Source organism: Entelurus aequoreus, linkage group LG15, assembly GCF_033978785.1.
Source record: "Entelurus aequoreus isolate RoL-2023_Sb linkage group LG15, RoL_Eaeq_v1.1, whole genome shotgun sequence".
NCBI classification, from domain to species: Eukaryota; Metazoa; Chordata; class Actinopteri; order Syngnathiformes; family Syngnathidae; genus Entelurus; species Entelurus aequoreus.
The window spans coordinates 8744693-8762226 of NC_084745.1; the positions used below are offsets into that span (position 1 = coordinate 8744693).

A 17534-nucleotide genomic window follows, 5' to 3' on the forward strand; every position below is an offset into this window, starting at 1 on the left:
GGAAATTATCGGTATCGGTTGTTTTTTTTATCGGTATCTTTTTTTTTTTTTTATTAAATCAACATAAAAAACACAAGATACACTTACAATTAGTGCACCAACCCAAAAAACCTCCCTCCCCCATTCACACTCATTCACACAAAAGGGTTGTTTCTTTCTGTTATTAATATTCTGGTTCCTACATTATATATCAATATATATCAATACAGTCTGCAAGGGATACAGTCCGTAAGCACACATGATTGTGCGTGCTGCTGGTCCACTAATAGTACTAACCTTTAACAGTTCATTTGACTCATTTTCATTAATTACTAGTTTCTATGTAACTGTTTTTATATTGTTTTACTTTTTTTATTCAATAAAATGTTTTTAATTTATTTATCTTATTTTATTTATTTATTTATTTTTAAAAAGGACCTTATCTTCACCATACCTGGTTGTCCAAATTAGGCATAATAATGTGTTAATTCCACGACTGTATATATCGGTATCGGTTGATATCTGTATCGGTTAATATCGGTATCGGTAATTAAGAGTTGGACAATATCGGAAATCGGCAAAAAGCCATTATCGGACATCCCTAATTGGACACCCCTGCTGTAGAGATACCTTAACACACAGGTGTCAAATTCAAGGCCCGGGGGCCAGTTCTGGCCTACCACATCATTTTATGTGCCCTGCAAAAGCCTGGAAAAAATGGGTTTCAAAAAACACTTTTTTTTTTTGCTAAATGCATTCGTTCTTTCAATTTTGACAAAAAAAAAATGCAGATTTTAAACTTTATCTGATCGTGCCAATTATATTATATACTGTATTGGTAAACTATTTTTGTGAGCTAAAAACAGTTAAATATGTTTTTCACCTTTATTATTTCAAGCTATACATAAAAAAATATATAATCAATTTCATATGCATTTCGATTAATCATGATTAATCACAGGTTATTACCCGCATACACATTGGCGTTGTTAGGCCTATTTTAGGGGGGCTCAAGCCCCCCTAAAATGTTCTTAAGCCCCCCTAAATAATTTGGTGTTAAAAAAATAAATACAAATTTAAAAAAAAAATTATTTTTTTTTTACAAATACATGCCGACATATTCATTATAAAGTAGCCCGAATATGAGTTTAAATAATCATATAACCTGTCATTATTCACTCAGTTTCCCCTCACTTCATAGCGTAAGTTAGTGAGCCCCTTTAGTGCGTCGGTATCCAATCCATTCCACTTGTTCATATAGAAAATGCCCACATCACTCAAAATCCAGTCCGCATTTTCTCTGCGACCTTGCTTGCGGTCCTGCAGGTGTACGAAGCACATTAGCACACAGCACTGCAGAACAAGAACCTTGTGTCTGCAATTGTAAATAATTTAGTTTTTAAGTTTTGTGTTTCTTGTAGAATCTATATAAAGTAATATACATTAGCCTATTGTTAAAATAATGAAAACATCATTAAATATATTTGTTTTATTGTATTGTTACATTAATAGCTGTTGTATTATTATAGGATGGCTTGTTAAACATTTCATAGGATTTTCAGAGGGTGGAAAAACCAAGATATTTAATATAAAATGTAAAATGAATAAATACATAAAAAGAAAAAGAAAAAAAATGGTTAAAAGCCATCGTCCCGGGGAGCATTTAATTTCGTCCCGTGCATTTTTTTTACCATCCCCGGGACGACGGGACTATGTTAATCCCAAACCCTGGAAGCTACATTTTATTGTTTGCATTATTTGTTTCAGCTTTGCACTTTGAAGATGGTCCCTCAGCTCTTTGATAGTTTTGGCTCTTTTTCAGATCAGCAGTCTTTATTTACAGTATATATCTCATTTCTATTCAGACTTCCATATATATTTAATTTCCTTAACGGCTTGCCATAGTATATATATATATAAATATATTATATACAAGCCAAATTATCCCGGTCCAGATATTACTTTAATTCAAGTATTAAGTAATATTTCCAGGGCTTGAATTTACAACCATTTTAGTCACATATGTGTCCAAAATGTAATCTGTGCAACTTCAAAATATTTGGGAACAAACAATTATTGTATTGTGAGCTAAAGTGGTGGCATTAGCCTCTATGTTGTGAATGAATAACATAGAGGCTAATGCCATGACTTTCATTGTGTTTCAGTGTATCTTGAAGGATCATGCAAGTCATTGTTTCTTGTTGAAGCTGTAAACAAAATGTCACTGTGCAAACCCATGTTTGTTGTTGTACTGAACACACATTGAAAAGAAACCGACTGAAATAATAATAATAACAATGAATATTTTCTAAGTCTTTGTTAGCTGTTTGTGAAGTTTTGTGCTCGTGCGCTACGTTCGCTCGCATCCTGCATCTCCTGGGGGCTAAGCCCCCCTGTCCTTAAAAGCTAGTGACGCCCCTGCGCATACATAATGTAAATTAATTTTAAAAAACGGCCCTCTGAAAGCAGCCATTACTGCGATGTGGCCCTCAATGAAAAGGAGTTTGACTTACCATGAATTGATTAACGTGGACCCCGACTTAAAGAAGTTAAAACACTAATTCGGGTGTTATCATTTAGTGGTCAATTGTACGGAATATGTACCGTACTATCTACTAATAAAAAGTTTCAATCAATCAATCAAACCCCTGCCTTAAGTTCCCAACTAAACATAACCGCAGCTGGATATTTTAGTTGAAAAATGTCTCCCTCTAGTGGACAAATGCTGGTATTTCCCTATTGATCATACAACTCAATGCAAATCAGTGTTTATTTATTTGATGGTTAAAAAAAATGAGTGAACATTGTGAAAAATCCACATAAATACGTGAGAATAATTTAAGTGCGTACAAAAATGTAAAAGTGATTTTTCCAAATCATTCAATGGTGCTCTTGTGCAAAATCAACACCGCGTGTCTTTTCTTCGTGTTCCTGCGGAGAAAGTGTGAGAAAAAAAAAAAGTTAGGTTGATTTTCTGTGACATTTTTCTTGCTGACGCACCTTGTGATTGTGACATCCTGTGTTTAGTCAAGTGTTGTGGTCTGGGCTCGTGCCTCCACACTTCAGGGATGGTCGTGACCGTTTTCCACGACTTCTCTGATGGATGAAGTTACAACTGATCACTAAGAACACAGCCGTCCACGAGGTGAAAGCCTACCTGTTTGCCACCTGTGCGTCCAATAAACCTGGTCCGTGCGTCTCCATCTGTCCTGGGTGGGCGCAGGCAAGTTCTCATCCAGTTCTCGGATGGCGTTGCCATGGGGACAGTGGCGCCGACACTCCCGTGGAACAGGCTGGACACGCCACACTCCGTCACACCTGCAGTTCTTCTCCCTCATGGCTGCAGGAGCTTTGTCCAAGTTCTGCTTGGAGCCCGGCGGCCTTTTCTGCTCGGGTCTCCACTTGAGTCCCACGCGACACGGGCCGTTCTCAGAGGACTCGCCCTCGGCCTCGTGACGCGGGCCGCGAACATCTGGGAAGGAGCCGTTCCTCACCAGTCGCTTCTTGGTGTGAAACCTGCAGGCGTCGCATGTCGGCTGGAGGGCCCCGTTGCACTGCTGGAAGGGGGCGGCTTTTCTTTTTAGGACACGGCCATTGAGTCCTGGACCATGGGGTTTGTCCAGACATCTTGAGCAAAGGCGGTCATTCTTGTAGGGAGCGCAGATGTTCTCGTTCAATGTTCTTGTAAGGCAGCACTCATGGTCGGAGAGACTTCGCCGATCTACCTTGGCTTTCGGCTTGTACTTCTCCTTTGGCTTACGGACTGAAGGCTGCTCCATCTCTAGTTTTCTTCTCCGAGTGAGAACACTTAAGGCGCTCCTGGTCACAGGTTGGCTCGGCTTCTTGGGAGTGGGTGGCCAGCACCCCTTCCCTCCAGCAGCTATCCAGCTGCTGGAGGGAAGGTACGCCGGTAAGGACTCGAACGAGGTGTCCTGGTCGTCATTGAAGTTCGGGTCTTGCCTAGGTTGGTTTTCCTCTTCCTTATGAGAGCTTCCCAGTAAAGGCGAGGTAGCTGGAAGAGGAACATCCTCTTCATCCATCATGTCTGCCCCGTCCTTAAAACCCTCTCCAGAGGGGGCTGGAGCCTCTTTTGTAGGAATGTCAGCGGACACCTCACTGTGATCTTCGATGAGAATATTTTGGACTGGCGAGTCAGGGCAGGGAAATAACGTTTCCTCCATCGACCAGACCGGTTTGTCCTGCAGAAGAACTTCGGACTGAATATTCTTGGAAGACATCGGTTGATCTTTCTCACTTCTCATCTCCTCGACAAAGTCAGTGAATGAATCTGGGTGGTTCTTGGATTCTTCCGGCTCAGGGTTCTTCTCACTGGGAATCCCGACCAAAAGGATGTCAGGACAAGCTTGAGGCGTCTGCTCTGCGGGAATACCCGGCCTGTCGCCCAGCGGGATCTCATGGGGAAACCCATGAGAGGCCTCAGAGGCATCGTGAGCATGAAAAAGCTGAAGTCCCCCTGGCGTGGTGCAGCATTCAATCCTCACCTCCTCAGAATGGATGACGAAGCTTCTGTTTGGAGGCGAGCTGGCGGCGCAAGAAGCTACCACGTCCCTAAGGTCAGGAGAATGCTCATTACTCTGCTCAGTCGAAGCCATTGGGAGAAGCTTACTGAGGGGGGCACTCAAGGCTTCCTTGACATCACAAGCCGAGGCCTCAGGGTCTCCTGACCCAGGTGTGCTGATTCTCTGGTCACTGCACAGTGGTTCCGTTTGGACCTCCGAGTTGGTGACCTCCCGAGCCGGCACGTTGTGCTGATAGCGGTATCTGCGTGCATGGTAGGCCGTGGTCTGGTAGTACTGCGAGTTCAGCACGCGCCTGTAGTCCGTCAGGTGGAGGTTGGTGTGGGGCATGACAAAGCCTGGGGGCTCCATGTACGGATTGGGCTGGTAGTGAGGCATCATCGGCATACCGAAACCTTTAGTGGAGGGAATTTAGAATACATGTTTTAATGGCAGAAGCCAGGGGTGTCCAAACTTTTTCCACTGAGGGCCGCACACTGAAAAATCAAAGCAAGCGGGGGCCATTTTGATATTTTTTAATTTTAAAAACCAATACAATATATGTATAAAAAATATACATTCAGGCCTCCACTCAGGCTTGATCCCGGGGACCTCAAAGGGTTTTGGTCCAAAAAATATTCAAAATGTGTCATTATTCAGTATTATTATCTCTAGATCAGGGGTCACCAACGTGGTGCCCGCGGGCACCAGGTAGCCCGTAAGGACCAGATGAGTAGCCCGCCGGCCTGTTCTAAAAATAGCTCAAATAGCAGCACTTACCAGTGAGCTGCCTCTATTTTTTTAATTTTATTTATTTACTAGCAAGCTGGTCTCGCTTTGCCTGACATTTTTAATTCTAAGAGAGACAAAACTCAAATAGAATTTGAAAATCCAAGAAAATATTTTAAAGACTTGGTCTTCCCTTGTTTAAATAATTTCATACATTTTTTTACTTTGCTTCTTATAACTTTCAGAAAGACAATTTTAGAGAAAAAATACAACCTTAAAAATGATTTTAGGATTTTTAAACACATATACCTTTTTACCTTTTAAATTCCTTCCTCTTCTTTCCTGACAATTTAAATCAATGTTCAAGTAATTTTTATTATTATTATTGTAAAGAATAGTAAATACATTTTAATTTAATTCTTCATTTTAGCTCCTGTTTTTTCGACGAAGAATATTTGTGAAATATTTCTTCAAACTTATGATTAAAATTCAAAAAAATTATTCTGGCAAATCTAGAAAATCTGTAGTATCAAATTTAAATCTTATTTCAAAGTCTTTTGAATTTCTTTTAAAAAAATTTGTTCTGGAAAATCTAGAAGAAATAATGATTTGTCTTTGTTAGAAATATAGCTTGGTCCAATTTGTTACATATTCTAACAAAGTGCAGATTGGATTTTAAGCTATTTAAAACATGTCATCAAAATTCTAAAATTAATCTTAATCAGGAAAAATTACTAATGATGTTCCATAAATTCTTTTTTTAATTTTTTCAAAAACATTCGAATTAGCTAGTTTTTCTCTTCTTTTTTCGGTTGAATTTTGAATTTTAAAGGGTCAAAATTGAAGATAAACTATGTTTCAAAATTTAATTGTCATTTTTTTCGTGTTTTCTCCTCTTTTAAACCGTTAAATTAAGTGTAAATATCATTAATTATTAATAATAACATACAGTTAAAGGTAAATTGAGCAAATTGGCTATTTCTGGCAATTTATTTAAGTGTGTATCAAACTGGTAGCCCTTCGCATTAATCAGTACCCAAGAAGTAGCTCTTGGTTCAAAAAGGTTGGTGACCCCTGCTCTAGATCAACATTAGGTCTATCTGTCAATATAACGTTTTTAAAGATTTAAGTCGTATGCTCTTTTTGTCAAAGAAAACTCTTTTTTATGGAAAAAACACAAAATATGCAATATTTTCACCCAATAAAAATTTTAAGAGGAATATTTCAGATTATATAATAATTGGAGCCTTAAAAAGGGCTATAACTCATAACACCATTGATTTTAATTCATTATTATTTTTTGAGCGAGGACACTTAAAATCAAATCACACAAAAATTATTGGGGAACCAAAAGGGTCCTACTCATTAAAGTGTCAAAAAATAAATGATACATTTTTTTTACAGTTTACTTTTAACACAATAATCTCGAGATCAACTTCAGATCCATCCGTCAATTATACGTTGTATTGTTGTTATGTTTTTTTTTTTGTTCGTTTTAGGCCTTTCTTTATAAAAAACAACAAAACAGCTCAATTTTTTATATGGCAAACACAAAATATGCAACAATTTCCCAAAAAAATATCTCAAAGTGCAATATTTAATGTGACGTAATTGGAGCCTTGGATAGGTCAATAATTCATAATAACATTGATTTTAATTCATTATTATTTTTTAAAGAAAGAAACAGCCTGCATGGCAGCTTTGTGTTATTAGAGTAAACATTGCAACATTTTCTTGTTACATTTCACCTGTTTGCTCTCTTATACCACTTTTTATGTTTTTAATTTTTTTCAATAGTATTTTTAAAATGTGCCGTGGGGTTGTTAAAAAATGACCTGCGGGCTGCAAATGGCCCCCGGGCCGCACTTTGGACATCCCTGCCATAAGCGGTCACGGACTTGATTGTAGTCAGTTTTTATCTCTATCTTAAAGGATCCGCGAGTGTCAATAAAGGCATTCAGAAATTAAATGTATTATTGTAAAGCAGGGCTCTCACATGGGACTACTTTTACCCCTTTTCCACTGCAGCTGTTCCAGTGACTGTTTCAGAGTTGGATTTCAGCACTTTTGTTTTTCATTGTCAAAACACCAGAAGGTGCTGCCCACATTTTTTTGTTTTTATTGTAACCCCATTGATTGATTGATTGAAACTTGTATTAGTAGATTGCACGGTGGCACAGGGGTTAGTGCATGTGCCTCACAATACGAAGGTCCTGAGTAGTCCTGAGTTCAATCCCGGGCTCGGGATCTTTCTGTGTGGAGTTTGCATGTTCTCCCCGTGACTGCGTGTGTTCCCTCCGGGTACTCCGGCTTCCTCCCACCTCCAAAGACATGCACCTGGGGATAGGCCCCTCCCACCTCATGCACCTGGGGATAGGTTGATTGGCAACACTAAATTGACCCTAGTGTGTGAATGTTGTCTGTCTATCTGTGTTGGCCCTGTGATGAGATGGCGACTTGTCCAGGGTGTACCCCGCCTTCCGCCCGAATGCAGCTGGGATAGGCTCCAGCACCCCCCGCGACCCCAAAAGGGACAAGGGGTAGAAAATGGATGGATGGATGCACAGTACATATTCTGTACAATTGACCCACTAAATGGTAACACCCGAATAAGTTTTTCAACTTGTTTAAGTCGGGGTCCACGTTAATCAATTCACGGGCCAGGGAGCCTGAACTGTCTGTATGCTTGGTTCACACCAACGGCGCTTGCCGCGCTTTCAAGCGGCGAGCGAAGCGCCGTCATTTTTGTCAATTTTTCCACGAATATCCCGATCTCTGAAGTAATGTTATGCTTTGATACGCTCTGATACGCTCTGATACGAATTAGTTGCCGCTTTCTTACCGTTCCTCACGCTTTGATCCCTCTTTGATACGCTTTAAATCACGTTTTGATACGTTTTATTACGCTTTATTGAACTTTATTACGCTTTGATGCGATCCTGACGCTTTAAATCAGGCTCGGACACGATTATCAAGCTCTGTTGTGCATTGTTACAACAAAAAGAAAAAAATGTGAAAAACTCAGTATACTATTTTTCCACACATTTTTTATATTCATTTATTTTTTCAATTTCTCTTTTTTTTCCCGTTATATTATGTTTTAGATCTGCATTTCTTTTATTTTTGTCATCTTAATATCTATCTTTCATGCTAGTTGAAAATATTAAAAGGCATTTGTTTTATCCACCCATTTTTTATATTCATTTATTTTTTCAATTTCTCTTTTTTTTTCCATTATATTATGTTTTAGATCTGCATTTCTTTTATTTTTGTCATCTTAATATCTATCTTTCATGCTAGTTGAAAATATTAAAAGGCATTTGTTTTATCCACCCATTTTTTATATTCATTTATTTTTTCAATTTCTCTTTTTTTCCCGTTATATTATGTTTTATATCTTCATTTCTTTTATTTTTGTCATCTTAATATCTATCTTTCATGCTAGTTGAAAATATTAAAAGGCATTTGTTTTATCCACCCATTTTTTATATTCATTTATTTTTTCAATTTCTCTTTTTTTCCCGTTATACTATGTTTTATATCTTCATTTCTTTTATTTTTGTCATCTTAATATCTATCTTTCATGCTAGTTGAAAATATTAAAAGGCATTTGTTTTATCCACCCATTTTTTATATTCATTTATTTTTTCAATTTCTCTTTTTTTTCCCGTTACATTATGTTTTATATCTCCATTTCTTTTATTTTTGTCATCTTAATAAATACCTATCTTTCATTTCTTATGCTAGTTGAAATTAATTAAAGGCATTTCTTTTATAAAACGTAACATATTCTCTTTATTATTAACATTTTCATACAGAAAATGTATAGACAGTAATGTCAAACTGCAACATCAAACAGCAAACTAAAGAAGTACAGAAACAATGATCATCATATAAAAAAGGCAATGATGCAAAAGAGAATGGATTTGTAATCCTGTGTTGGTTTTACATGTCACTAGTCAATATCACAGTCACTTCCTATTTGTAGGGGTCCGCGCTTTGAACCAAGATCTGTTAAGCTTTCCAACGCTTTTAGTCAAGTTTTGCTGAGCTTTGTCAGGCTTTGTCATGCTTTGATACGCTCTCGGCGTTTTATTCCATTCTTGACAGAGCGCAGAATTTTTTTAAACCGTTTAAAAATTTTGGTGTGAACGTAGCGTAAGAGAGTGGTGGGGTTACTTTAACACCGGCGTTTTTTTGTCAAAACACTACGAAGCTAACCTTTTGTGGTAATAAAATGGAATCGCCACCAAATCTTAGAGGAGACCTGCTGTTTGTCCATTTGGTTACTTGTGAAAGTCGTGCAGAAATTTGAAACGACTACAACTTGCGCCTTCGACCGAATCCATGACAAAAGGTTAACGGCATAATGGCCCCCACAATAACGGCCTGGCAGGAGTCGATTGTTTTTGGCGACTGGCCAACGTGCCAGCAATGCTGGCTAAACGCCAACAAAACACTAGAAGCCAAACAGATCACACGCCCCAACACCAGTCTGACCCACATGGACTTATGTTGTTTCATTTATTCAAAGCAGCACCAAGTAACTTTTCAATGCTCATAAAATATATTTGTATAACTTTCGGGATGATACATGGACTTGCAACTAATTGAATGACACCTGTCATGGCCTGAGGGGGTCTGTCACGCCAATATTTGCTGCTTTTTTTTTTATTTTTTATAATATAGCATTAACAAAACGTCTGTATTAATCGGACAAATTAACTTGATATTCCTGACTGCACATTTGACTCGTATGCGGAAATGAATAACAGTGTACAATAAGTTAATTCATTATCAATCAACATTATCAAACTTTATTAAAACTACATGTATTCGTTAAATTCAGTTTTTTTTAGTTCTCTGTGTAAGTGAACTAAATTAAAATGACATTTATGTGCACATATGTACCTCAGTGAAGTCAGATGACATTTAACATTATTATATATTAATTCATATTAGTGAAATGGTTCCAACAATAATGTTGATTTAAAGTACAGACATTTAACAGTATTATATATTAATTCATATTAGTGAAATGGTTTCAACAATAATGTTGATTTAAAGTACAGACATTTAACAGTATTATATATTAATTCATATTAGTGAAATGGTTTCAACAATAATGTTGATTTAAAGTACAGACATTTAACAATATTATATATTAATTCATATTAGTGAAATGGTTTCAACAATAATGTTGATTTAAAGTACAGACATTTAACAGTATTATATATTAATTCATATTAGTGAAATGGTTTCAACAATAATGTTGATTTAAAGTACAGACATTTAACAGTATTATATATTAATTCATATTAGTGAAATGGTTCCAACAATAATGTTGATTTAAAGTACAGACATTTAACAGTATTATATATTAATTCATATTAGTGAAATGGTTCCAACAATAATGTTGATTTAAAGTACAGACATTTAACAGTATTATATATTAATTCATATTAGTGAAATGGTTTCAACAATAATGTTGATTTAAAGTACAGACATTTAACAATATTATATATTAATTCATATTAGTGAAATGGTTTCAACAATAATGTTGATTTAAAGTACAGACATTTAACAGTATTATATATTAATTCATATTAGTGAAATGGTTTCAACAATAATGTTGATTTAAAGTACAGACATTTAACAGTATTATATATTAATTCATATTAGTGAAATGGTTTCAACAATAATGTTGATTTAAAGTACAGACATTTAACAGTATTATATATTAATTCATATTAGTGAAATGGTTTCAACAATAATGTTGATTTAAAGTACAGACATTTAACAGTATTATATATTAATTCATATTAGTGAAATGGTTCCAACAATAATGTTGATTTAAAGTACAGACATTTAACAGTATTATATATTAATTCATATTAGTGAAATGGTTCCAACAATAATGTTGATTTAAAGTACAGACATTTAACAGTATTATATATTAATTCATATTAGTGAAATGGTTTCAACAATAATGTTGATTTAAAGTACAGACATTTAACAATATTATATATTAATTCATATTAGTGAAATGGTTTCAACAATAATGTTGATTTAAAGTACAGACATTTAACAGTATTATATATTAATTCATATTAGTGAAATGGTTTCAACAATAATGTTGATTTAAAGTACAGACATTTAACAGTATCATATATTCATTCCTATTTTTTGCCCGTTACCACGAAGACAGAAGTTCCCAGCAGCGGCCCTAACACTCCGCTTGAAATGTTGCGAAGCCTGCTGGTGTTTGACATAAGTCCCCTGGGAAAGATAAAGACAAATATCATTCAGTGACACCACCATTTTCAGGAGATTTGGATTCTATCGATCGCTGTCAATGACGAAAGAGGAAATGACCCCGGAAGTAAATGGGGGATAGGAAGGTTTTAGAAATGGGAAGAAAATTGGCGTGACAGGTCCGTGTCACTTTTACTGGTTCCTTAGCAACTTTGAGGCGGGTGGCAGGAACCCTGCCACACAAACTACCGTATTTTTCAGAGTATAAGTCGCACCGGAGTATAAGTCGCACCGGAGTATAAGTCGCACCGGCCGAAAATGCATAATAAAGAAGGAAAAAAACATATATAAGTCCCACTGGAGTATAAGTCGCATTTTTTGGGGAAATGTATTTGATAAAAGCCAACACCAAGAATAGACATTTGAAAGGCACTTTAAAATAAATAAAGAATAGTGAACAACAGGCTGAATAAGTGTACGTTATATGAGGCATAAATAACCAACTGAGAAGGTGCCTGGTATGTTAACGTAACATATTATGGTAAGAGTCATTCAAATAACTATAACATATAGAACATGCTATACGTTTACCAAACAATCTGTCACTCCTAATCGCTAAATCCCATGAAATCTTATAAGTCTAGTCTCTTACGTGAATGAGCTAAATATTATTTGATATTTTACGGTAATGTGTTAATAATTTCACACATACACTACCGTTCAAAAGTTTGGGGTCACCCAAACAATTTTGTGGAATAGCCTTCATTTCTAAGAACAAGAATAGACTGTCGAGTTTCAGAGGAAAGTTCTCTTTTTCTGGCCATTTTGAGCGTTTAATTGAGCCCACAAATGTGATGCTCCAGAAACTCAATCTGCTCAAAGGAAGGTCGGTGTTGTAGCTTCTGTAACGAGCTAAACTGTTTTCAGATGTGTGAACATGATTGCACAAGGGTTTTCTAATCATCAATTAGCCTTCTGAGCCAATGAGCAAACACATTGTACCATTAGAACACTGGAGTGATAGTTGCTGGAAATGGGCCTCTATACACCTATGTAGATATTGCACCAAAAACCAGACATTTGCAGCTAGAATAGTCATTTACCACATTAGCAATGTATAGAGTGTATTTCTTTAAAGTTAAGACTAGTTTAAAGTTATCTTCATTGAAAAGTACAGTGCTTTTCCTGCAAAAATAAGGACATTTCAATGTGACCCCAAACTTTTGAACGGTAGTGTAAGTCGCTCCTGAGTATAAGTCGCACCCCCGGCCAAACTATGAAAAATACTGCACTTATAGTCCGAAAAATACGGTACTTGCCGACTTGCTTTACGACATAAGTCACTCCCCCTTTCCCCAGTTGTAAAAAAAAAAAAAAAAAAAAAGACAATGCGAACGCCTATAGGTGCAATTACCGCGGTCATGGCCGAAGCTCCAAAACAATCAAAGAAATTAAAAGTTTTGTTTTAAGGAGACAAAAAGAAAAACGGAGCCTACCCTATGTCAGACTTTCCCCAACTCTGACTACTTTTAAAACTAGACTGGAGACTTTTATGTTCACCTTAGCTTTCAGCTAAATCTTTTAATCTTTTAACTAGGGATGTCCGATAATGGCTTTTTGCCGATATCCGATATTCCGATATTGTCCAACTCTTTAATTACCGATACAGATATCAACCGATACCAATACTGATATATACAGTTGTGGAATTAACACATTATTATGCCTAATTTGGACAACCAGGTATGGTGAAGATAAGGTACTTTTTTTTTAAAATTAATCAAATAAGATGAATAAATTAAAAACATTTTCTTGAATAAAAAAGAAAGTAAAACAATATAAAATCAGTTACATAGAAACTAGTAATTAATGAAAATTAGTCAAATTAACTGTTAAAGGTTAGTACTATTAGTGGAGCAGCAGCACGCACAATCATGTGTGCTTACGGACTGTATCCCTTGCAGACTGTATTGATATATATTGATATATAATGTAGGAACCAGAATATTAATAACAGAAAGAAACAACCCTTTTGTGTGAATGAGTGTAAATGGGGGAGGGAGGTTTTTTGGGTTGGTGCACTAATTGTAAGTGTATCTTGTGTTTTTTATGTTGATTTAATTTAAAAAAAACAAAAAAAAAACGATACTGATAATAAAAAAAACGATACCGATAATTTCCGATATTACATTTTAAAGCATTTATCGGCCGATAATATCGGCCGGCCGATATTATCGGACATCTCTACTTTTAACTTTTAACGTCTGCACTATTTTTGTTTTTATTGTCTGCATTTTAATTTTGCTTTTATTTTCTTTCATTTCACTTTGTTGTCTGTGAAGCACTTTGAGTCTGCCTTGTGTATGAAAAGCTCTATACAAATAAAGTTGCCTTGCCTTGCCTACCCAGATAAAAAGGACAATCAAGGATCATCACCGGCTTTCACTCGCTGGCGTGAGCTCAAAGAGGATCAATAAAGTTAGTCTAAGTCCAAGTTTTCGGGCAATTATTGACTCAGGGGGCCAAATTTAGAGAAAAAAATGTGTCTGGGGGGCCATGATATCTGATTTTTAGAAACACTAATACAAAACCTCACAATAATGTCTTATTGAATGCTAAAAATGTTATGACAGACCACCTTAGAAAACTTTTTTTTTTTTTTACTGAATGAGACAGAATGTACATGAAAATAAAGAATGTGCACTGCAAAAACTGAAATCTAAGTAAGATGAAATATCTGAAATAAGGGTGATATTTGCTTATTTTCTGTCTGATAAAATAATTCTTCTCACTAAGCAGATTTGATGTTAGAGTGTTTTACTTGTTTTAAGGGTTTTGGAATGATCTCAGTAAGATATAACAGCTTGTTGCTGAGATTTGATGACCTATATTGAGTAAAACATGCTTGAAACTAGAATATCAACTGTGGCAAAGCTGTGTCATCAACACTCACAAGTATAAAACTACTTTTTTAATGTAATCATGTCTTACTTCAAGCATGAAAAAACAAATCATGATGCCGAGCGCATATCATTATGTCAAGATAATGGCACTAGCATTTACTTAAATTAAGAATATTTTTCAACATATTGAGCAAAAAAGTCTCTTTGTTTTCTACCAAGAAAAGTGCACTTGTTATTAGTGAGAATATACTTATTTTAAGGTATATTTGGGTTCATTGAGGTTAGCTAATTTTACTTGTTTTGGAAAGTCTTGACAAGCCGAATTTTCTCGTTCTATTGGCAGATAATTTTGCTTAGTTCGAATAAAATACCCCTAATTTTTTTTTTCTTGTTTTTGAACACTGACTTTTTGCAGTGTGGGATTTACAATATTAATAACTATGACCGATAAAACACTGAATATTGACAACATATGAACGTCACGCCCCCTCTCCATCCACATGTTTTACAATCAAGCGAAACGCAACAAAAATAGCGAAATATGAACGCGAAGGGTAAAAAAATAAACTACAATCTGGTAAATCTGATATATCACTAAGCTTTAGAACTTTGTTGTAAAAATCTCCTTCCGCGTCTGTCCCTGACACCCTAACCAATCTGGCGCCCTAGGCAAGATTTTAGGTGGCGCCCCCCCACATCGGCAGTGAAGTTTATATACTCACAAAAAACCGAATAGCTTTGTCTTTGACCTTTTTTTTTTACTTAAAGAAAGCAAATTAACAATCAGAATAGTTAACAAGATAAAAAAAAAAAGAATAAATACATGAATACAAAAAATTAAAAATGAATATCTAACAATCAATTTATTGTCATCATTACAGTGAAATGCTGAATAGCAGAATGCAAAGTAACAGTATAAAATATTATATGAGAATGTTATAATTATCTTTAACCGAATCACAGCAGTGCTCAAATTAAAAAACAGCATTCCCTCTCATGTAATATTGCTTAATTAACATTAATGATGTGCACTTTAACAACTAGACTTACAACTATACCTAATATATAAAGGGGTGGAAAAGTGACTATTACCTGCAGGGCAAACATTAGCTAACCAGAAGGCAATAACAATGTAAACAAAAAACACCTGCTTAAAAGATCTAATACAAATGTCTCCGAGGAATGTAAGGTTGGAGTACTGTAATTACCTAACGTTACATTATTATTTTCCTTAACAATTTAGCCCCCTCCACAATGTTAACCCGACGTTAAAACAGAACTAGCTATTTATTGATTAGCAATTGCCGAATCATGTAACATTAGCTTAATGCTAAGAAGCCAGGTTACTATCACATTCTGTAACAGACAAATAATTTCATGTAGGCTAACGTTACTCGTATACCTGCTACCTCTGTCTTTTTCTCGTTTCTCCTCCTCTTCTTTTCTATTTTTTCTTCCCTGGGCACCTGACATTTTTGGCCGTTTTGACATCTTGTGTTGTTTTTTTGATGAGGTGACGTCCAAAAAGAGTCATGATACGGGAAGGGACGGGGGGGCGTAATGTTGTAACAAATAATATTTCTATTAAATAGGCTTTACTTTGCATTTTAATTAACGTGGGATTATTTTTTGTATTTAGAAATAATAGTACCAACTTTTTTTTTCTTTTTTTTTTTTTCTCCAACATTTGTGGCACTGGCGTGGCGCCCCCTGATGGACGGCGCCCTTAGCATTTGCCTATACGGCCTATGCCACGGGCCAGCCCTGCGGACACCCACATTTCAGGCTGACACTCTGGAAACGCTCCCCGCCCACACTGCTTTGGTCTGAGCTGCTGTGCCGTAGATTACCATAGTAACTAATTAGATTGCCATAGTAACTAATTAGATTGCCATAGTAACTGGTGTATCATGCAAAAGCGCAGATTCCAACCATTAAAATACTTTGTATAGTTCAAGACTTACGGTCATTACAAAACATCACAATGGCGGCTACACTTTCCATCTTAAAGATCTAAAAAAAAATATTTGGGAAAGTCCGGCGGGCCAAATTGAAAAGCTTAACGGGCCTTAATTTGCCAAGGTCTGACATAACCATGAGAGCTCTAATGGCTATGCTGATTTTAAACACACCATCAATAAATGTTTTTTAACCTGTGCCAATATTACAGCGGACAGTTTGACGCTATATGCGCAAGTCCTCATGGGAAATGCTGTCTTCCGGCAAAACACCACCGCTTTGATACACTGGCACCCCCAAAAACAACCAAAACTGAGAGTTCTAAAGTGGGGCTTTAATGTTCACCACATAGTTTTGGGTGTAAATCTGATAGCCCTTGGTTATCTTCCTTCATCTGCTCCAGCTCCAAAGCTTGATGCAGTGGAAACGCAGTATTTGACGACCCGCATGTTTAGGACATGCCCCACACCTGTGGCTATACACCTGTGCTCCAGATTCCAAACATATCACAATAATATATGGACAATTCTAAGTTAAGTCGTGAGTTGGATGAACATGTTTATGAAGTGAAAGCACAAAGACCTATGAGATTGTTCTTACCTAAAGCATGGCAGCCGTAGTAGGGATTGTAGCCGACAGGCATGGCCATAGGGCCATAGGGCCACTGCAGGCCCTGCATGGGCATGTAAGGCGGAGAGGGCTGCATGTAGAAGAGCGGCTTGTGGCTCTGCTGCTGCTCCTCAAGACGAGGCCCTCCCGTAGGCTCTTGAGCAGTCACGTTGGGCTCGTGGCAGGCCTGCGGAGGTCCGTGCGGCAGGTTTGGACCTCGAGGGCCCAAACGGTAGGAAGTGTGCACGTTAGAAGCATTTGCCTCCATATCTGAAGAAGAATCAGAGATAATCCACCAGGAACATGAGTTGAAAGAGGCAATGAAAGAGTGCACTTACTTGGACAAAGCAGCTCAGCTCTCATAGCAAAATCTAGACCAGAGTCAAAGGTGTGGACTCCTGATAATGCCTCACTGGGAGAAAGGTGGCACTGATTGGATGGATGGTAGCACCAGGTGATAGGCATCCAATCAAATGATTTCCTGTTAAAGCCAATCAGGAATCTCTTTCAATTGGGCCGTGGAGACAAGAGACTAAAAACAGGTGCACAGATTGTCGGGTTAGAGTGGCACATCACGCTCTAT

The 17534-nt window shown here is 36.8% G+C and overlaps 1 protein-coding gene across 1 annotated transcript; it reads right to left on the bottom strand.

Moving 5' to 3' along the window:
- Window positions 1-2735: 2735 nt before the first annotated feature.
- Window positions 2736-17420, bottom strand: LOC133630377 (uncharacterized). Its single transcript, XM_062021950.1, has 5 exons — window positions 17290-17420; window positions 16943-17221; window positions 3137-4912; window positions 2980-3075; window positions 2736-2910 (listed from the first exon to the last, which is right to left on the bottom strand). The coding sequence occupies exons 1-5, from the start codon at window positions 17414-17416 to the stop codon at window positions 2882-2884; spliced, it is 2307 nt and encodes a 768-aa protein (XP_061877934.1). The 5' UTR covers window positions 17417-17420; the 3' UTR covers window positions 2736-2881.
- Window positions 17421-17534: the final 114 nt, after the last annotated feature.

Coding starts and splice junctions, on each gene's coding strand:
- LOC133630377 (XM_062021950.1), bottom strand. CDS start 17,416: ATGCCTATCACCTGGTGCTACCATCCATCCAATCAGTGCCACCTTTCT. Junction 3,076..3,136: donor GACGCACAGGTGGCAAACAG/GTAGGCTTTCAC, acceptor TTCATCCATCAG/AGAAGTCGTGGAAAACGGTC. Junction 2,911..2,979: donor CAGGATGTCACAATCACAAG/GTGCGTCAGCAA, acceptor CTTTCTCCGCAG/GAACACGAAGAAAAGACACG.